The sequence below is a fragment of the Branchiostoma floridae genome, chromosome 3, assembly GCF_000003815.2.
Source record: "Branchiostoma floridae strain S238N-H82 chromosome 3, Bfl_VNyyK, whole genome shotgun sequence".
Lineage (NCBI taxonomy): Eukaryota > Metazoa > Chordata > Leptocardii > Amphioxiformes > Branchiostomatidae > Branchiostoma > Branchiostoma floridae.
The window spans coordinates 13,705,296-13,727,644 of NC_049981.1; the positions used below are offsets into that span (position 1 = coordinate 13,705,296).

The following is a 22,349-nucleotide window of genomic DNA, read 5'->3' on the forward strand; positions in this document are numbered from 1 at the left end:
TCTGTTGCGTCATACGTGACAACTTATAATTTGTGCTGACGGTAGAGATGTCATTGAGTCTTTACGAAATCACTGCACAAATGTACGGGACAACCCATAGTTAAGAATACAGAACAGTTAGCTTAAACCTTGTGTATCTTTCACCAGTGGGCTTAGTTCTATAAATGCTGATAACAGTTTAGTTATCTATCTGAATGCTTTGCTAATTAGGTAAAAAGACGACTGAGGTCTTTGAACTGTGCAAGGACAACGTCTTTTGTGCCCGTCACTAAGCGCATAACTGCTGGGTACATAACGTCCTTCAAGTATTTGACTGCCGAATAAATGGTCTACAACATACGCGGTCAATAACCTTATCATGTAATAGTAACTGACCTTGTCACGAGTTTGATGCACAAAATTGGCCCAGCCGTCAGTCAAAATCAATTATAGAACCTAAAGTGATAAGAATGATATCACTTTTCCAAATACAGATCCTCGCGGAATAGGTATTGTTGAAATGTTAAGATATAGATTCGGTACATTTGCCAGGTGACGCATCAAACGCTGTCATGTGTGGCTAAGACGGCCACACCTCCTAAGCTCTGTGGTACAGGTAGAAAGGGATGCCGATTTGATGATATGGATTAAATCTTCTTGGCACCCCAAAACTGATTAAATAGAGCGCACGGAAAATGTTGGTCACTAGAAAATTGCTTTCATTATGAAATCTAAGTGGCCAGGAAGGTTGAACAAATGACTGAACACATACCCAACAATGAAGTCTAAATATATTTGCTGTACGATGATAGTATCTTGTTTGACTTGTTTGACTTTGAAAAGCTAAGGGCTCAAAATGTTACTTTAAGTTAATAGACAAGTCACTATAGCTAATATTTTTCAACTTAGTTGAACTGATACACATAGCAAAAAAAAAACAATGGAAAAAATCATTCTACGACATCAGTATCCGTTTTCCGTGATTTCTTTGAGATGTATTTCATGTATTTTCTCATTTTGCCGCTTCTTTTTAGGATTTCCGTACAGTCGCAAACATGTCTAACCACTGAAGGATGATGTCCATGTTGAATCGGATGAAAATTGACGCACGCGCGGATGTCACCAATTTGACATGGTTTATGATGTCCTTGGTGTAACCAAGTCAGTGTTGCCTTTACCATGACGGGCCACAAACCAAGCGGAAAATATAGGACCCTAAGGATATCCTGGGTCTAAACAAGGCAACCTACGTGAAACAGGTCAGGTAACGCGTATTGTCTTGACGTCACTGCTTATTTGCATACACGGGGAATCTGTCTGACCCCTCCCCTTTCTGATGATGATCCAGTGATAATTGCAGACCTTGTAATCATTCCCAACCCAAACTGCAAGTAATATGTCACACCACTTTGGTGCAGATTGAGTATCGGGTGACACACATTGTAGTTAATTCATCTTATGGCAGAAGATAGTGCAAAAAAAGTTGTCCCCATTTCCTTCCATTCACCAACCCATCTATTAACCCCATCTAAATCACCCTTCATGTCCTTGCTTCCATCTCGACTTCCTGCGAAAAGACCAGAATTATGATTTGACGGTCTCCTTTAGTATTACCACCATTCTCGCCGCGGCCAGGAGCGGTACTGCAGCTTAGGCTCCAACAGGGAACATAGTCCATATATGTAAAGCTATATTGAATACATGACGCTAAGAAATAAAATGATCTTTCAGACTCTTAAGAACACGACTGTTGCATTAATGACAAGGTACGACAAGAAGTACACACGGACCCAAAGGAGGAATCATCGTTGCGTGCACTGGGAAAAAGCTTCGTTTTGAAAGCCAGCTGCAGAACACAAGCTGGAAGAATTGTAAAAGAAAACAAATTTAAAACACTATCCTCAGTAGCGCGGACTGACTTCCCTGGCCAAATTTCCTGATTTCTCTTCCAAATTGCACGATTCCCGTACCCCCATAGAATGGCCTAGTAGAGGCTAAGTGGAAGTAACTGAGAGAACAATTTATGTTGATTGTCACTTTCTGAAAGGCTACCAAAGTGAAATCTCAAAAGTAAAGACCATAGGCCCTGTTTGGGAATGTGTCCAAGTGGATTTGGCTAATTGTGTAGTAACGTTTACAGTTAAAAGGCTAAAATATGTTATGAATATGGTAACATATTAAGGAACATTACATAGAGGGGAAACTCCACATTCAAGAACCAATTTCTTTAATATAACAACACACAGAAATGTGACAAAATTGTACATCTTTTCATAGAGGTCCATCTGTGCAAAAATATCAAACTGTGTATTTACAAGATTTTGAAAATATTTTTTTGGTTTGGAGAAAAGAATTCTTTAACAACAACATCAGAACTCTATATATACACAACAGCAAAATGTACACTTCTTAAGTGACAAATGTACACTACTTAACATTTAAAAAAAACTAGAAATTCAAATCTACAGCCCATGTTTTTAACTGGAATGTTGACCATATATACTCAAAATATATATTATATATTCATATGAGTATACATCAATACATGCTTAATGTGGCATAATGAAACTTATATTCCATTTGTTAATGTATAAACAAAATCGTACACGCGTACATAAAAATCTTGGTTATGATAGACATAACTTTGAGTTGACCCTCGAATATAAAATGGATTGTTCCAAGTGTACCAAACAATAGGGGGGAGGTAATGTTTTCTGATCGAAGCAGAGCTGAGTCTTTGGTAAGGAACATTTGAAGGCACAAAGATTTGTTTAAAATGTCAAAACTATCATTTCACTATAATGGTCAACTAAGATATTTACATAGTTCACGAGAAGTGACTTAGAGGGAACCACAATAATAGTATCAATCAAAACAATCACTTTTTAACTTCCAGAATTTCCACTAACAGTGAAGAACTCAGCATATTTCATTGTGCATGTACAACTTCAAAGTTGTAAATGGACTTATTGAAACTGTTAAGCATAAGTGAACTGATTTATGTACATTCTAACTTTTCCTTGGCACAGCAGAATATGTTGGCTAAAAATAATCGACTATACAGTAAATATTGACACTTGAAGTCAGAGTAGTAAAAATTGGGATCTTTTAGAAGACAAGTAGCGAGAAATCCTTCCTATTCTAGCTCCAGTTTGCTTCCACGCAGGGTTCAGAACTTCTAGCCAATGTCCGTCCTTCTGTCCTTTGACGGAATTTTGCTGCTGGGGACGGACAAAAACTTAGCCCTTTCTGTCCCGTGACGGACAAAAATCGTCATGTTAAGACTCTAATTGAACCAAGCTGAGTCTACCAGCAAAATTTCCCCCTCAAAATAAAGGAAATAGCATTTCAGAGGATCTAGATTTCAAAATTTCCCCAGGAGCATATCCTCAGACCCCACTAGGATTGTCACGCCTTCGACAGGATTACCTTTAAAAATCCAGGGGACAGATAAAAATTTCAAGCTGGCTAGAACACTGCTCCAATGATTGCTTCAATGATGACTCCCCATCCTGTCCCCAACAAGCAAATTTCCATCCCAGGATGGAGGCAAGGGTTCTGCAAGGAAGTGATGAAAGGAACAAACGGAGCTAGAATAGGATGGCTACAGTGTACGAGAATGGGGAAGTGTAAATGTTTACGCGGAAGCCACGTTAGCCTGCATGTTGGACATCTCCTGCTACAGTGTACGAGACCGGGGAAGTGTCAATGTTTACGCGGAAGCCACGTTAGCCTGCATGTTGGACATCTCCTGCTACAGTGTAGGAGACCGGGGAAGTGTAAATGTTTACGTGGAAGCCACGTTAGCCTGCATGTTGGACATCTCCTGCTACAGTGTACAAGACCGGGGAAGTGTCAATGTCTACGCGGAAGCCACGTTAGCCTGCATGTTGGACATCTCCTGCTGCTGAGCCTGCAGACGTTCCCGTCTCTTCCGGCGGGCGCGTAGTTTCTCCTCCAGCCCCTGCTGCATGCGCGCCCGGTTGATCTCCTGACTGCGCTCATATTCCTGCACGTTCTTCTCGTGTTGCTTCTTGATGAACTCAATGTCACCTGGAAAACCAAAATTCAAAAACAGTTAAGTGATATTAGTAACACTGACCATGAAATGGCCCCGTGGGTTACTAAGAGAGTTTTCCTTGCATTCGGTAGGTTGTGAGTTTGATCTCCGGCTTTTAAAATGGTATATGCTGCTTTCTCTGCTTCAGCACTCAGCACTAATGAGGAAGAGTATGGGAGTTAAACACACATCACTACCAGCAGACAAGCTCCCTGCTGGAACGGCTTGCACAAATATGTGGCCCAAGGGCTACAGAAATGGAGATGGGAACCACCCCTAAGCATCTATTACACATGCACCAGCAACTTTAACTTTTCATGCTCTGTTGATTAAAGCATGACTGGTGAGATGATTAAAATTTTCAGTTACATGAAAGTTGTATTGTTTTTGTAATGCTCACTATCATTTTCACCATTTTCTACTACACACTTTTTTTTTAAAAGCTGACTGATTGTCTAATTAAACTGGACAGACAGCAACTGTTAAAGATAGCAAATAAAAAAAAATGATTGATAAAAAAGATTTTGTCACTGATTTCTTATCAATCTTTCATCAATAGAATAAACATAACAATGTTTTAAACAAAAATTGTTTAAAGAGTGACCCTATTTTCGAAGTGGAACTTACCAAACAGGTCCTGTTGTTGTGGTGGTGGGGCCAGCTCATTCAGTGGGAGAGGGGTGGGAGGGGACACCTCAGGCTTCTCAGGAACCATCAGAACGGCAGGAGGAGACACCTCCTCTGGCTTACTAGTTTCAGGAACCTTCACTTCTCCCTCACCTTCTGGTTTCTCTTCTCCCTGTAAAACACATAATGGAATTAAACCTCAAATCTCATCAATAAAGACACTGACTGACACTGTATGAATCAATGGCAGTTACACAGAAACATTACCATCATTAGGTAGGCTTGGTCTTTTAATTTAGCTTTAGAAAATTAAATGTTTCCAAATGTCAACTCACAACATTAACTCATTCATTCAGCCCTTCAATAACTCATCCATCTATCCATCCATCCATCCATCCATATATATCCATCCATGCATTCATCAATCCATTCATTCATCAATTTACAACATGGAAAAGCCACTCAGTTTGAGAATTTTTTGCAAAACCTGTCTTAAATGTACAGAAATGCTTTTACTTGCATTAAAATTGCAGCAATTACCACAAGAAAATCTAGTGACACTAATAAAAGATATGGTGGCGCATCTAACCTCATTCTTGGGTTTGTCCTTTTCCTCATCTGTGGGTTTGTCCTTTTCCTCATCTGTGGGTTTGTCCTGTTCCTCATCTGTGGGTTTGTCCTTTTCCTCATCTGTGGGTTTGTCCTTTTCCTCAGCCTCGAGCTCCTTAATCTTCTTTTCCTCAGCCTCCTTAATCTCCTTCTCCAGATCCTGATCCTTCTCTTGCTCAGGCTCAAACAGGAGTGCCAGCTCTGATTCAAAATCATCATCTCCTCCTCCTGGCCACAGGCCTGGATCTGGTACCACATCTGTCACAAACATCAACAATAGGGAGGCCCATACTGAAATTTAGTAAAACTTCCATAGTTTGGAAGGCTTAAATTTTTGCTTTTGACACTTATTTGGTCTTTTTTATCACTTTTCATATAGTATGTGCTGAGCTCAGTATGTCCTGAAAATTTCAACCTCCTCCGATATCGGGAAGGGGAAAAATTTTGTCCTCCAACATGCTTCCCAGAGCAATTTTTCCCCATACTTAAGACTGTATTTATACATGAGACCAAGCTGAAAATATTGAATTTTTTGTTTTAAGTCGTAGAAGACTGCGGTTTGCAGCATTTGATAAGGTTTTGCACCAATCACCATCATCAATAAAAAAATTGCCAATTTGAGACTTAATTATGTAAATTTATGCAAATTAGGTTCCCAGCACAGTTGCTTATAGTTAATGATGTAGCATATATAAGCCATGATAATTAAGTGATTAAGGTATTCTGTGCTCTAATAATTAATGATGCCCTTGTACCCATCCCCTACAATCATCATATAAATTTCCAAACCTCTATGAGACTCCTAATCTCCAGAGAGTGCAGCTCAATATGCTTGTATGTATTATGCCTTGCCCCCCTCCCCCCACATGCTACACATGGGCCACATAAGGTGTGCTTAAATTCCTACTTGCCATAATGCTACAAAGAAAAAACTTCATACATTAACACAACATACCACGTTGTGAAACATGTCAATCCTATTTATTGCCATCTTTACAAATATGCATTTTATGACCTCAATAAGTATGCAATAATGTTCAAATCCTGGTGCCCCCCTCCCCCATTGAACAAGGAAACTACCATTTCAGACCTTACATTCAAACGTGTTGGCTCAGTTGAGGCCAGAAAAGTGGAAAATTTGTACAAACCAACAAGATTAACAAGTACAACAATTCAACTATGCAGTAATTCACTGTATATGAGATATAAGTCATACCAAGTGTCTACTTTTACATGCCCCCCTCCCCCCTCACTCCAGGTTTTGACTAACGACCACTCAGGATATGCTGAAATTCTGACTTGCCATAAGGGTACAAAGATTAATCTTCATATATTAGCTCAAAAGATCATGTTCTAATACCATAGCATATCTAATACCATATGAAAATGTACTTAAATGAGTTATGACATCCTAAAAAGGATGGGTAATGGTGCACTCCCCCCCCCCCCCCCCTTCCTAAACAAGAAACTACTTTTCTGGCTCTGACATCAGGTAAGATTAACATGCAGCCATGTCAGACTCATCATAGTCATACCAATCTTCACACCTTCTGAGTTCTGCAAATGGAATATCCACATGATCAGTAATAAATAAACATGATCAGTCCTAAATACTGATAAAGGAATGTCATCCTCATCCTCATTTGTACTAAGAGCCCAAGTGGAATGTCATCCTTATTTTTACCCGCACAAGAAAGAGGTAAGTAGTCATCCACACATCATCACTGACATAAGCTATGTTACCCTTCTTTTAGTTCTACCCTCAACAATCTTTGAGCTGTTGTCCTCTTTGGTAACATGATGGTATCCATGTCAATGTTGGTGAGATTTTTAAAACTGAAGACACAACTTCCTCTATGATATATGATGACACAGCCAAGATGGTAGTATGATACAAGTCTAACTTATGCAGTGCCAGCTTTCCCACACTTACGTCTCCACTTGCTAAGTGTTGCTACTGTTTCTCTCATCTTTTTCCTTGTCTTCTGCGTTCTTAAAGTTGAAGTAACTTTTCTTCAAGTTCGTGTATGGTCCCTTCGAAGAAAGCTCTCTCTGCTTCCCTTTCTCGTTTGACATTATTCTCCACTGACTGTATCTGCTTCGTCAAATCTTTCACCATATAGTATCTGCATAGCCTTTTCTAACTTAGGGGTGGTACATCAGGGTAGCCTGGTAGAAACAGCAATACCACTCTTTGAAACTTTGAAACTCTCCAACGTTTGGAGCTGTTTGGCTCGCCATGTACATTCAGTTAGAAAGTTAAGTATTTTGTTAGGTTTGTCGGTCATTTTCTTGGTTATAGGTTTGTTGTCTTTGACAGTCCCCACTCAAATGTAGACAACAGGGAATAAAGGCATGCATTATCCTCCTCTCTTGCTGGTCTCGTGCATTTCTTTGCCAAACACTCGAACTGCTTGTTTTGTCGTGCATTTATATTTTGCGGCCCTACCAGTCGTGTCAATATCACGAAAGCATGAAGCCATTCAAGTTGAATTCACTTTGAATTTCTTCAGCATGCTTGATTCATAAATTGATTGAGTACACAGTCTCATCTTCAAGTCCAGATGCCATGTAATACAATCCAGAATTTCCTGTCTGTCCTGAAGATGCACTGAGCTCTGTTCATGTGACAGGATAACTGCAAATAGATAAAGCAAGACAAAATTATTAACCAAACATGTAGGTGTAAATACAACACAAATACATATCCAAGTTTGAAGTGGAAACATAAACAGGTAGGTCAGGCACATTTCTTACTTGCTTTTCTATGTTTTTAAACTTCAGTTCACTTTCTAAATCAAAGATATCACCTCTATCCTTTGCCATACGATACTAAAAAAAATCCTATCTCAATGACAAGTTTTAATAACATCTGTCACGATCTGCAAAAACAAGGAAATATTTACGCCACAAATATTACTGTCAAAGTGACTCCAACATTTCTATGCAACCAAAACATAATTTTCATACATATAATCCAACTATTTATGCTCTTAACCGACAAGACTATGTGTTGGAACCCCGCGCCACAAGGGGGAGGGGGGCAACAGAGCCGAAATTCACCTCGTACGCCGAGGTCGCACCGCGCCTCGGCGGCACGCGAGCAAACATCGTGCGGCCAAAAACAACCAAACTTTTACAAAAGGTACCTTATAATGTTAACTAACAGCACACAAACCTGTAAATTTCAACTATTTAGTTATCAGTAAAAATTGAGTGGATAACCGAGACGTACCTTCTCTGACCTTCCATTTCTTCACGTAAATCCCGCTCAAAACCGCTGCAAGCCGGATATTGGCGGCTCAGATGTGTTTTCTTTAAGAACAACCCCTCTCATTGGCTGTCTGGGCTGTTTTGAAGGCTCGCAAACCAATCAAATAAAGGATAACATTTTTTGGAGTTGGACGATTCCATTTCGCGGGTGGGTAAAACGGGCGGAAATCTGACCCGGTGCGGGACGGGACGTAAACAATGGGCGCGCGACGAATTTTTACGATTTTTAAACCGCCATAACTCACGAAATCGGAAAGATAGGTGGCTGAAACTTACACTGAATGATGTTTGTATTATATATATTGCATGAATTAAATCATATTTTACGTAGATATTTTTATTGCTTCAAAAATGTACCTTAAACATGGCCAACATGTCAATTTGAGACTTACGAAGTGGTGTGGGCCTCCCTATCAACAATACAATCTACATCATTGTCTCCTCATGTTTGTCACAAACATCAACAATACAATCTACATCATTATCTCCTCATGTCTGTCACAAAAATCAACAATAACATCTACATCATTGTCTCCTCATGTCTGTCACAAAAATCAACAATACAATCTACATCATTATCTCCTCATGTCTGTCACAAAAATCAACAATAACATCTACATCATTGTCTCCTCATGTCTGTCACAAAAATCAACAATACAATCTACATCATTGTCTCCTCCTGTCTGTCACAAACATCAACAATAAGAGATCTTAAACCTGGAAGTTCCCGTACAGTACATATAGCAATCTGCTAGGAGAACCAAAATCAAAGTTGACCTTTGTCTCTCCAACCTCCAACCTAACAAATATATAGGAAACTCACCAGGAACATCAGGACTCTTGACTTCCCGACCGAGAACCTCCTGTACACGCAGCTTCAGAAGACGTAAGCGCTCCTTCCGCAGTTCCTGTTTCTTCTGTGTACTCAGCTTTGCGACGTCATTCAGGTCCTTCATGATGGTTTTCTCTATGACCTATGGATCCAAAAAGATAGTGTGTTAGCACCCTCTAGGGACATGTATCTGAACTGAATCAAGTGACAAATTTATAATTGCTTTTATTACAAATTGATGGTGCAGCGGTATTGTAACTGTTCTCTACTTTTTTTTAAACTTCTGAATTAAAATTTAGGTACCGTCAAATATGTCTTTATTGTGCTTTTGTGTGAGAAGTAGAAAGATTATTCACGCTTTAGTTCACAGAAATTTTATTTGTTGCTTCCCATATTCGGCGGTGCTATGTTTTCCCAATTTGAAAAAAAATTTGGCCACACCTCCCATTGACAAATTTTCACTGCCTCTCCGTTCCTAAATCAATTATGGGCCTCAAACTCTAGTACCTGTACATGTAACCAGGATCCCCGAAATATTGAATGTTTTCCTGCCCGCATTTCCCCGTGATTTTTGCACACAATTCACTATCTTTCGGCAAAGCAGCACAGATTTTCTGAAAAAATCCGAGAAGCAACAAATTAAATTGGTATGGCCTTAGGCTGCTAAAAACTGTGGTGCTACTGACCATGTCAAACCACTGAATGAGCGCAGCAGCGCGGCGATGTGTCTTGTTGTAACAGTCGTAGGCATGCTGGTAACGCTGCTCGCCAGCCTGCATGTCTGTAAAGATGTGGCTGATCGCTGAGTTCAGGGTTTTGACCTCCTGCAAGATGTAAGGAGAAAAAATATTGAAATAAAAACTTCTAAACTAATTTTCTCTGTTCAATATTTATGATTCATTATTCGATCATTGCTGTCATCACTCAAATGCTCAATCATTCATTCACTATTATCTACTTTTAAATATTGATAATGTTTAAGCTTGTTAAGTCCTTTAGTGTCTACAACTGTAAAATTTGGAATATTTCTATATATTTGGAACAAAACCAACTATGATGTGAGCCCCACCTGAGATGTACAGTAAGGGAAACTACAATATGAGACCCACCTGAGGTGTGGAGTAAGGGAAACTACAATATGAGACCCACCTTAGGTGTACAGTAAGGGAAACTACAACATGAGACCCACCTGAGGTATACAGTAAGGGAAACTACAACAAGAGACCCACCTGTGGTGTACAGTAAGGGAAAGTGATGGTGCTCAGGTAGCGTTGGGCGCCGCTGATGTTCTGTGAAGCCGCTACAAAATTGTTCCTGGCCTCGGCTGCCACCTGGTACCGCAGACGAGTGTTACTGGTGGGGAAAACAGTACTTTAGTTCTGGTATCTGTTACTAGAGTATCAAACATTTTCAGCGTAAGGTTAATTTCGAGTGTGAGGTTGAAAATAAAGTTGAGTCAGTCCACAGAGTGTAAATAGTTAATAAAAAATGTGTGGTCTAGAGATGCTAAAGATTTGTATTATAAAAAGGATGACAAATAGTGAAAGTTTGTGTGCAGGTAAACATGATCTTGTGTAGTAGTATTACAGACACACCCTTGGATTTTGTGCATAAAAACTGTCCCTCCACCTTGACTGTGATAAATTTGATGTGAATTACCTGGTATGGATGATATAACCCCCGGATTGCTGTGTTACACTTATAGGGGAGACAATTGATAACATTTAATCAGGTATTTTTTCTGATTTGGTAACTTACTTTAAAGTTTGATATGAATCCATCTTAGTTGTGTTGATATGCATGACTAGTATCTTCTCAAGTTCTGTGACTACCTTGATTTGGTTACTTAGCTGACATTGTTTTGGTAATATACTATGTGTTTGGTCAACAGATTCAGAGCAGATATCACTGTACAAAAACACAAGTGAAGAGATTGTAAAGATTTCATAGCAGATTCAAGCTAAAAAAAGAAGATAATCAAAACAAGACAAGAATGATCTAGAAATTGCTATATATACAAATGTAATAGAATAATTTATGCAGTTCCAAAAAAGGCAATAGGTCCAATAGGTAATCTACTTAACTTAGCCAACTTCGATTATATCTAAAAAAGTGATTCTTAGAATTAAAACATTGTCCATAATTCTAAAAGACTAGCTACATTATGATATCTGGATCAATTCACATGACAGTGTAGTAGTTGACTATGCATTGGTCAGATTTTCGAACCTGCACAAAGTGGAACGGAATATATGATATAAAAGACAACGTAACACATAGAACCTAGGCTAGTAAAAAAAATAGTCATGATTTAAAAAAAAATTTTTTTCCCAAAAACAGCCCTCGTTTGGAAATGCGATCCTAGCAATAGTTTGAAACAGCCTACTTACTCAGTAATACGATTATAGATTGACTTACTTGACAGGAATCCGTTTCAGGTCCAGCCAGCGCCGTACGCCGAGAGCCAGCTGTGAGACAGCGTGGTGCATGAGCACACGAGCGTTGTGCCACTTGAACTTGGCCGTCAGCACGCGCTGCTTGCGGTCGTCCAGCATGTCCACTTCCTCCTCAAGCTTGTACTCCAGCTCACTGCCATAGCGACCTTTAAATACACCAGCTAAACAAGAGGAAAAGACATATTTTATTAATATTATGATTTAGTAATAATATTATTCCATTTGAATTTTCTACAACATCAAGAGTCAAGAGGCCTGGTTTGAGACATTATGATCTAAGAAAACATGTTCTGATCTGTCTTTCAGTTTCACATCACTCTTTCAAATTTGACAGTAAAAAATTATCATAATAACCTTTTTTTCTCAAATAATAGTAAAAATGTAGCAACATTTCACAAGCCAGTGTAACAGAATGTTCCTGCCAAAACATGCTGGTAGTGGGTATGTTCAGTGGACTGCTATACAGGTCCAAGTGACTCTAACTAACTTTATTCAGGTTGTGACAAGAACAATACATTGTGAACACTAGGCAGCAGGCAGGTATCGTGACAACATAATTTTTTCATACAATACTAAATAACCTACCCAAGAGAATATCCTCCTCCTCCTGTAGTTTCTGGTACCTCTCGTTCTTCCCGCTGAGAGCAGCAATCTCAGCCTTGATCTGCTCCAGCTGTTTTTTGCTGGCTTCCAGCTTCTGTTTACCAATTTCCTGGGATTGAAAGTGACATAAACATTTATGAGCCCCATTCAGTATGTCCATTAGATCAACAAAGACATTGTGCTATTCCCGACATTTTGCATTCTACTCCAGAGCCTTCTTTTCATTAACATGATTGATTGCACAGTACCTCACCCAGTCCTCATTTAGGTTGAAGTAGCTCTTATCCAAAAATAAAGTGTTGTGGAAACAGGCATGATGGTGAATAGCCACGGGTTTTAGTGTCCAATGATCTATGAAATTTCAAGAACGATTCTATCTAGAGAAAAAGTGCCCAATCATCAGTACTGGTTCAGTACTGGTTCCTTTCACCTTTGATTTAATGTAAAACTTTTCCTTGTTTGAAATCAAACTTAAAACACTATACTATTCTTTTCTACATGCTTGCATTTAGCAGGTGCCTTGCTAAAGTGAATGCTCACAAAAAATTGATGTGTTAAAAGTAGCATATTGTAACTAGATATATACAAAAGGCATCTCACAAAAAACATAGGGTAATTTTGAATGGGTATAAAGAAACCTCTGTGCTGGGTGATTGGAATAACTCGGATACCTTTCTGTTTAATGCATCCACAGCTTGCTATTAGAGGATACATGTAATAGATTAAGTTCATGTTTTCGTCTTACAAAATATATATTTTGGGGACTAGGATATTTCATGTATAGGATGACCAGAATACTAAAAGTTGCTGAAATACCTGTGGATCAAAAGTATGATCAGTATGAGAAAAGTGTATGATGATTTTGTCCTTGAAAACATGTAAATTGTCTGTCATAGCAGTACTCTGAAAGCTGGATGGAGGGTTTTAATTACCAATCAAATATAACATGAGAGGCATCTACTCATTAAAGTAAACCTACCTGTTTATTAAGGGCATCCACATACTCTTCTTGTTCCTTCGACAATTGTTTGTCAAATGCCTCTTCATTTGCAAAGTACTCTTTGACAGTCATGGTCTGTAACTCCTGCACATCCTTGTATTCCTTTGCCCTATGATGGTTTCCAAACAAACAAACAAACAAATAAGTACAAGGCAATCAGATGACTCACTCACTGGCAAGGCTTAAAGAATTGCAGGACACACACATACACACACTCACACACACATCACACCAAACACACACACACATACACACTCACACATACACACTCACACACATACACAATAACACATCACACCAAACACACACACACACACACACACACACACACACACACACACACTCACTCACTCACTCACACAGACACATAGTTACACATGTACAAAAACAGCACTTTTCCATCTTGGGATGAAGTTTCAACATGAATTTTTATAAAAAAATTTCAATGTCACGCCAAGAACATATGATAAATAGTTCCTTCAATGGATTGTAATAAGTTTTATGTCATCAATATTTACGTTTGTTGTTCAAGTATCTTGTACTCCTCTTCAAGCTGCTTGACCGTTTTCTCCAGTTCGGCTACTTGTGCCTTCTTGGCCTCCAGATTTTGGGGACTAGTGTTCAGTGCCTCCAGCATTGCGATCTCCCTGTCAATCTCCACAAACCTCTGCAGGAGGCTCTCATCAATCGTCACCTGGGGCACCTGCAATACAAATGACAGTTGAGATTGAAATAAGTGGGTCATTGTTCTTGAAGGGAGCTGCAAGACTTGTGGAAAAGGTGATAAAAAATGTTGCCATGAATAGATTGCATCGTAGCTTTGCCTTAGTCCAGGGCTCAGTATTGGAGCCCAATCAAACTTCTACTACTTACCTCCCCAACCAAAGTCAGGTACCCATTTGTACACCTGGGCGGAGTGAGCAAGGTTGTGTATTGCACCTTTCCCAAGGTTACAAGATTGATAGCATGGGAGGGTTCAAACCCCACAGATGTGATAAATGTGCATCATTTTGTGCTACCAAGAAATACCTTAAAGTTTATAGTACTTTGAAAAGAAGCTTTCTGGAGAATGTGTCTTGTATGATACAGAATACACCTGACTGTCCAGGGAAATTTGATTGAATAACTTCATGGGCAAAAAATCAAGTAAATGACTATTAAAAAAGCTTTAGATTTACTTTTACAAAAACTGCAGACCGTACAGCCCAAGAATTGAGTGCCACATTAGATTGCTTGATTTTACTGAAAATAACCATGATGGTGCCTGCATTCTTAAATGTTCTACCAATAAACATTGCCTAACAACTGAAACTTACCTCTCCAACGTCATCATCTTCCTGAGGAGCGGCTGGTGGCTGCTGGATCTGTTAAGGAAAGAATGAATGAGTCAATACTATTGAAAATTTACTAACAATTTGACATGATAACGTAAAGGTAGGACTACATGAACATAACACTTCTCTAGCTAATTTTATCTGTGAGGTACATTTTTGTAACCTGTCTCTGTTGTTTTTAAAAACGGGGTATTAGGTATTGAATAGGCTCATCAGTCACATGAGTAAGTTAATAGAATGATTTTTCTATCAGTGACTCTTGAAAACATGTGTAAAATGGGTTATTTCGGGATGTTAATTCAATATACAGTGGTTTCAGATTCCAACCTTTTGAAACCACTGTCCATTTACTTGATATCCCTAAATAACCCGTTTCTAAAAACATTACGGATATTAGTTTCCCGTTCGTGGATAAAGGTAAACTGGTTTACATGAATGTGCACTTACCGGAGCTGGTTGTTGAAGTGGCTGTTGAGCAGGTGGTTGCTGATAAGGTGGCTGAAATTGAGATTATCAAAAACAACATGTCTTAGTCGTGCTGACAAAAATACTGCATTGTATAGTATATTAGATAGTCATGGAATTATTGCAAAACTGCTTAGTGTGATAGAAAAAGGAGGATTCTGGGAGCAAAATAGACTAACTAACTTCCCAGAATCCCTGGCCTTGCTCAAGTGGATTACTTTACCTAATTGAATGTGGTCGCTTGTTTGAGCTCCTATTTATATGACTGTGTACATGAACTTCTTTGTCCACTTCTTTCACCTGTTGAAGTAGAGATACTAGTCCTAAATACGAAAGTAGCTTTACTTGCTTGCCATCTGTTGTTTATAATAAGTATTGTTGTTGCTAAATGTTGTTTCACCTACACAACTAGAGATTGTTTAGGCGGAAAACAGGTGGAAAAGCTGTCCAGTATGGTGTACCTGTTTGACTGGTTGAGGTACCGGTTGTTGCATCGGTGGTTGTTGGTACGGCTGCATCTGTGGCTGTACCGGCGCTACTGGCCTGGCCTGTGCAGGGTATACTTGATTGGGGGGCGCAGCGGCCTTTGTTGTAGAGGTTCCACATCCCATGGTGGTGGTTATAATATTGTTGCTACAAATACTCTGCAAGAAAACAAGATGCATTATTCAAAGTTGAGAACATAATGAATGCATGAATCAGCAACCAAAAAAAGTACTAAGCAAGAAAGATCATAGGAGGGGGCATTGTTGTGAAAAGACAGAAATGCTACTTAGTAGGGAAAAATTTTGACCTAGCAAAAGTTATCTATTTTCTTTGATTTTTTCTGACACTTCTAATTTATGAACCTAATGTATGTCAGTCATTTTCTTAACGGCCTTGAACATTTCCAAGAGATTTGATCAATTAATCTTTGAGTAGATTTTATTGAATTCTATCAAGGAAAGTAATGCACATCTTTTTCCATAAGTTTTCTGAAATTCTCATTTTTCTGTCTGGAACTACAATGTATACACAGCTGCATTATAAGATTAACCCAGCCACACATTACCAGTAACATGATGTAAAAGTGCCTGGAGGCATCTTCCTAATGGATAAGAACTGTTGTTGTGCAACCAACAATAGCAAGACATGTCACCAGGGTTACATCTCATCTTAATGGATAAGGGTTGAGACTATGTTAATCTAATAATGTTAGACATGGGTAAAGACTAAAGTACAAATTTTGTAATTTATTCAATTCAACTATATTGAGAAAAAAAAGGGTATCAGAATAAAGAGCTGGGGATGGGATAGAATTTTTATCCCCATGGTGTCATAATAGTTTTAAGGAGACTGATCTAAAATGGTGCTTGCAGAGTCTTATGTGTTGTCTCCAATCAGTGACATGCAGGTCTTTTCACTACAATATTACTGAGCTACACATAGCTATTGGAGCCAGACATTGTTATGATATTACTCTTTGTCAGATCTTTTGTGCTACATTCAAACCTCATGTTACATATACAACAATATCAATGTAATCTCCAAGCAGATCTTGCGGTGGTATAAGATAGTATTATAAGCTGGGAAGGAGTTTAGCCAGCAGAGTAGTTTTATTCCACCGTGGTGGAGATTAGTGATAATGATCATTGAGCTGTAATTTATTAACTGAATGTGACATGTACAAATAACTTTTGAGCTTTGCTTGCACAAACTAATGAACACAAATCTACTTCATAGAGGGGTTTGCTTAAAAGGCTGGGCTGTCTACCAGGCCAGGCTACCTGGCCTGTCTACCTGGCCTGGCTATCACGTCAGGCTACTCAGATCCCCCCATTCATAGCCCCATCATATGGCATTCAGCTGATTGACAGGCATAGTAATTGCTAATCTCCCGACACTGCAAGTGACCGGAGGTTGGCCTGTCCACCACTGGCTGGGCCCTTCGGGAATGTGTCTGGGGGCCTTCCTTGCAGCGTTAGGAACACAAGTACCAGTACTGACTGTTTGTGTATGTTTGTGTGTATGTGAATGTGGGTGTGTACATGTATGTATGTGTGTGCGTGTGTATGTGTGTGTGTGTGTGTGTGTGTGTGTGTGTGTGTGTGAAGAATGGGCTTGCCAGCAAACAGAAATTATTGAATATCTATCTTCTAGAACACAAACCATCTCAGCTCGTGCAACAAGAAGGAAGAGCATAAATCACTGTAAAGCTAAAGTTGTACTGACCAGGGGGGGGGTGTATAATTACATGTACCTCCTTGTTCTCTATGCTAGTATGCCATGTTGACATACACAATATCGGTAGTCACATAGCCTTTTTGAGGCTGTGGATTGTTATCCAATGTACAATTTTTTGTGTCCAGGACAGAGCCCAATCCTCTCATTCCACTGCCAATAATCTCTCCAACCCCCTTGTACAATTTGGAGTGGGGAAAAGTACTGTACAGCACAGATTTGTGTCAAAGGATTTGAACCCAGGACCTCTGTTTTCTAGGTCTAAACCCTAAAGCATTTACTCAACACAGTACTCAGGTATAGTACTTGAATGTGTTCCTGACATGCTGCAAGGAAGGCCTACCAGACACATTCCCAAAGGGTCCAGCCAGTGGTGGACAGGCTAACCTCAGGTCACTTGCAGGGTTAAAGAATAGCAATTACTATGCCTGTCAATCAGCTATTTTGGCTGAATGCCATATGATGGGGCTATGAATGGGGGGATCTGAGTAGCCTGACGTGATAGCCAGGCCAGGTAGACAGGCCAGGTAGCCTGGCCTGGTAGACAGCCCAGCCTTTTAAGCGAACCCTTCATAGAGCGCTTAGATAGAGATAAGAAATGGTTTGTCACAATAAATGTCACAAGTCACTCAATACATTATGTATGATGGCTTTTAACTTGGATGTGAACCATTCTCATGTGAAACATGCATTTGCACTTACCACATTTATCATAATACATGTCATAAAATCATGGACAGGAAAAAATCATATTGATGACAAAATTATTATGCAGCAAAGCTCAGATTTTGCATTTTGACTTTAAAATATAATCTAACATTGCAAAATTGTTACTTCTTCGTTAAATTAGGGGAAGTACATATCCCTGCAGTTTTACATCCTTGTGTTATATCAAGCGCACAGTTATATAAAAATGATTGCGGCAGGATGTGATGACAAGGAAAAAATCAAAAACAACGAGTCTGACAACAAAGTGGCCAAAAATATCATTGGTATGGTGGCGTGATGATTTATTCTTTATAGAGTCATTTACAGAGAAGCTACTGCTTCTGGGTTCAAATACTTCTTGCAGGTTGGCCCCAAAAATAGTTTACGCTCTTTTTAATAGCAAAGGCACAATTTTAGAAGTATTTTAAACCAATTTCCTCACTCGAAAATGATCAAGTTCTAGAGATAGAAAGTTGACAGGCTGACAGCAGAATGATTGGTAAAGAAATTTTAACAAGTTACTGCACACTTTTTGCTGATATCATCAAGGCGATGAAGAAATTTTTCACTGTCAAGTTCAAATGAATTCATCAGCTCAGTCTATGAAAATGTATGAACCCCTTTGGATGTTCACTGACTGGTGCACAGGCTAACCCCTCCCCCATTCCCCGGAAAGATCAAAACTTTGTTTTTTTGCACTTTTCTAAGCAGCTGTGCCCTTCATCCACGGTACACAGTCAATGAGATAATCATAATAATCTTTCATTTCTATAAATTTACTAAGTGTGAAATCAAATCATTCAGATATGAAGGACTTCTATCTTTACAAATTATGATGTGGGAAAGTTGACCGATGGCATGATAAGAGATAATAGTTGAACACTTCAGTTTACAGAAACTAAAACAAAGAGATCCTGTTTTTGAGGACATCTGGTCACAGTAAAAAGCTGACACCGAAACCCTTGGATTTCACATCTTTTCTTTTCATAATATAAGATAATCTAACGTTCAGAGTTACAAAAACAAACTATCCTCTGAAATCTACTACTCCTGAAGCTTAAAGTTCTCCCTTCAAATTCAACATCAAAATCTGAAGCCAGAGAAAATATTTTCTTGTCAACCATTTTGTGTTTTGTACTGGAAGCCTGTTGCATTTGTGCACACGCAAAATAATCTATTTAAGAACACACCTACTCACTACTAACATATCACAAAGAATGTATCTCTTCTTACCTTATTCACAATCCCGTGTGCACCAAAATTCGTCCTATTTTGGGTCGAAAACACCAGAAATGAGGCAACACATGTACCACGTCCGCCTCCACTATGCGTTTTCGGAAATGCCCTTTACCTAATTAGCATGATAATAAGATGACATCACGTCGCCATGGCGACATGACACCAAACACTGGGAGAGCTGTCATGGGATCCGTGTCCGCCCACCATTCAGCAAGGCTTTACCTGTATAGACTGTGTATTCACCTTTAACAGGGGAACAAAGGACAGCGGTGTCACATGTCAAAATATTTAGCGGTAACCATCTTTGGTGCCATGGTGGGACCAGGTCAACAACTTAACACAAATGCTACTCTATTTACATGGACACGTGATGATTGTATGGATTTGAGCTGCAAGTCTACGAAAACCTCGCCTTCCGCACTGGTGTTCCAGTGCTGAATCAATTGTCTGAAAGGCCTCAGCACTGGTTTTCCAGTGCTGAAATTCTTTCAGCACTCGTTTTCCAGTGCTGATCGGCCTTGTTCGAGTGCTGAAACTCCCTCAGCACTGGTTTTCCAGTGCTGAATTTCTTTCAGCACTCGTTTTCCAGTGCTGACCTTCTGTCAGCACTCGTTTTCCAGTGCTGAACTGCCGCCAGCACTCGGTTACCAGTGCTGAAATCCGGGGATATCGGGGCCGGGTCAGGTCAAAGGTCATTCAGCACTGATTACCCAGTGCTGAAACTGCCGTCAGCACTGGAACCGAGTGCTGATATACAAAAACCTCGCCTTCCGCACTGGATTTACCAGTGCTCGAGGACACTTCAGCACTGGAAAACCAGTGCTATGAAATCTTCAGCACTGGAAAACGAGTGCTGACGCCTTTTAAGGACTGGAACGATGTGCGAACCAGTGCTGACGTCCTTCCAGCACTGGAATCTCCCAGTGCTGAGAGGGGTACAACTACAAGACGTAAATTCGAACGAAAGATAAGTTATTTCGTGCAAAGAAAATTGTAGTTGTGCTATCCATTCGTTATGTAATTGAATATATGTATACTGTATAAGGGATATATATCATTTATAAAATGAATGAATGAATGAAGACCTTTATTGCACATTTTTTTTGTAAAGAACTGATAGCGGTGACTAGTAAAAGGACGCAAATTTGATTAAAGTTACTTCGTGCAAAGAAAACTTCGTGTAAAGTTGTGTATTTTATTCGTTGTACATGTGTAATTGAAAGGTAGATATATGTATATGTGTAAGAGGTGTTTAAGGGATAGCTATCATTATAACAATAAGCAACTTTATTGTGTGATTGTGATAGATATAAGCCCTTTTGGGAAAGATTTGGGTGGCCCTGAAAAGGGCCGGGGTGCTGTGAGGCAGACTTCAGCCTGCCTCCTCGTTGTTGTTGTTGTTATCGTTGAAGAGGCGCCGCTGAACTTCCAAAAGGATGAGGTCTGCCATAGGTGGCGTTTATAATCCAGCAATGTCTTAAGTTTTAGTAGTAGAGCAAAGGACGTATCGTACATTTGTAATTCCAAATCACTGTATTTCTCAGAGTCTCCCGATCTCTCAGCACTCGGTTTCCAGTGCTGAATATTCGTCAGCACTCGTTTTCCAGTGCTGAATGTTCGTCAGCACTGGAAATCCAGTGCTGAATGTTCGTCAGCACTCGGTTTCCAGTGCTGAAGCCGGCGTTTCGAGTGCTGAGAGCGCGTCAGCACTGGAAATCCAGTGCTGACGCCATCTTCAGCACTGGGTTCCAGTGCTGAAAAAGGAGGGAGAGGTTTTCGTAGTTTTGCATTTGAGCTGCTTCGCCCGAGAGAACGAATTGGGAGAACGTACTTTAACAAATCAAGTTTACTTATTTGTAGAAAATGGCGGACGAATGTGAATGATTGTTATAATAAGACAGTGTCTAAACAAAATGCTGGATTGTCAATTAACGTCAGTAATATCGGGTCTTATTTAAGAGAAAGGTTAGCAATGGGACATTTTCTTTTTGCGTTCAATTTTTTTCAATATCTATGATCAATTCTCCAAAAGGTTTATTGCATATTGTTGATTAATTTGATGACTAAGCGTGATAGGCTAATGTTACTAACGAAAAGGCTAATGTTACGTTACATGTAACTGTTAGTTCTTTAAAATTCCCAAGCATATGTCCGTTTGAATCTGTTACTGGTATTAAAAATGGCACACTGAGTGTGTCTATAGCCACAGCGTTAATTTTATGTCTCAACTCTCACCAACCCGCTGTGGTACTAGGGCGCCACTATTACTTAGCGGAATGAAGTATAACTGCAACTGATCATGAGGTCTAGTTGTGACGCATATGTACCTGCGGGATACTACTAGTAGTACTACCATCAATATAACCACACATGAAGCAATGGTATATGCTGTTTGTTTAACTGGAATTAATTGAACAGCTATTATGATAGATGTACTACAGTATGTTCGCAGCATTTATTTTATTGACTGCTAGGAGTCGCTCTTTGCTATTCAATGTAGAATCGAATTGGCAATGTTACTGCAATACCGTTCTGATCTAAACCGCTTGATGACGCCCTTGACACGCAGCGTAAAATCAAATTGATCGATTGTAAGATTGAGCTGATAATCATTTGCTTGGATTTTGGTCATCCCAGAGGGGGGAAAGACTTTTTGTTTTTGTAGCCGTTTCCAGTAGTTTAGCCAATGAAAACTCAGAATTTTTTCTTTCGCCTATAGTCAATCATAACTACGTACTGTAACGTAGGATCAAACATTATAATTACACGCCGAGGTATGATAGTTTTTAATCGTAAAATGTTCTTAGAAATATGGTTAAGTTAGCATTCTTGCATTCGGATTATTAAAATATACATTCCAAGGAACAGTTTCATGTATCGTTTGTCTTCTTTTGACTAAAATCAGCGTGAGGGTTGACGAATGTAGAGGGTGCGTATAGATTGA

General features: G+C 39.4%; 1 protein-coding gene across 4 annotated transcripts; it reads right to left on the minus strand.

Annotated features, from left to right (window-relative positions):
* Nucleotides 1-2,189: 2,189 nt before the first annotated feature.
* Nucleotides 2,190-19,543, minus strand: LOC118411364 (FK506-binding protein 5-like). Of its 4 annotated transcripts, XM_035813603.1 has the most exons (16): nucleotides 19,400-19,542; nucleotides 15,700-15,882; nucleotides 15,221-15,271; nucleotides 14,756-14,803; nucleotides 13,958-14,142; nucleotides 13,419-13,548; nucleotides 12,422-12,548; nucleotides 11,799-11,997; nucleotides 11,040-11,078; nucleotides 10,610-10,733; nucleotides 10,067-10,204; nucleotides 9,372-9,522; nucleotides 5,256-5,533; nucleotides 4,667-4,838; nucleotides 3,869-4,032; nucleotides 2,190-3,718 (listed from the first exon to the last, which is right to left on the minus strand). In XM_035813603.1, the coding sequence occupies exons 2-16, from the start codon at nucleotides 15,847-15,849 to the stop codon at nucleotides 3,692-3,694; spliced, it is 1,983 nt and encodes a 660-aa protein (XP_035669496.1). In that variant the 5' UTR covers nucleotides 15,850-15,882; nucleotides 19,400-19,542; the 3' UTR covers nucleotides 2,190-3,691. The 4 variants fall into 4 exon arrangements, with proteins under 4 accessions (XP_035669496.1, XP_035669495.1, XP_035669498.1 ...); XM_035813602.1 differs by having other exon boundaries at nucleotides 2,190-4,032; nucleotides 19,400-19,541; XM_035813605.1 differs by lacking the exon at nucleotides 15,221-15,271 and having other exon boundaries at nucleotides 2,190-4,032; nucleotides 19,400-19,543.
* Between the last annotated feature and the right edge of the window lie 2,806 nt (nucleotides 19,544-22,349).

Excerpts from the sequence above, each read along its gene's own strand:
- LOC118411364 (XM_035813603.1), bottom strand. The coding sequence starts at position 15,849 with ATGGGATGTGGAACCTCTACAACAAAGGCCGCTGCGCCCCCCAATCAA. Across the intron at positions 10,205-10,609 it reads TCCCTTACTGTACACCACAG|GAGGTCAAAACCCTGAACTC; the intron begins GTGGGTCTCTTG and ends TACATCTTGCAG. Across the intron at positions 4,839-5,255 it reads AGGACAAACCCAAGAATGAG|GGAGAAGAGAAACCAGAAGG; the intron begins GTTAGATGCGCC and ends TGTGTTTTACAG.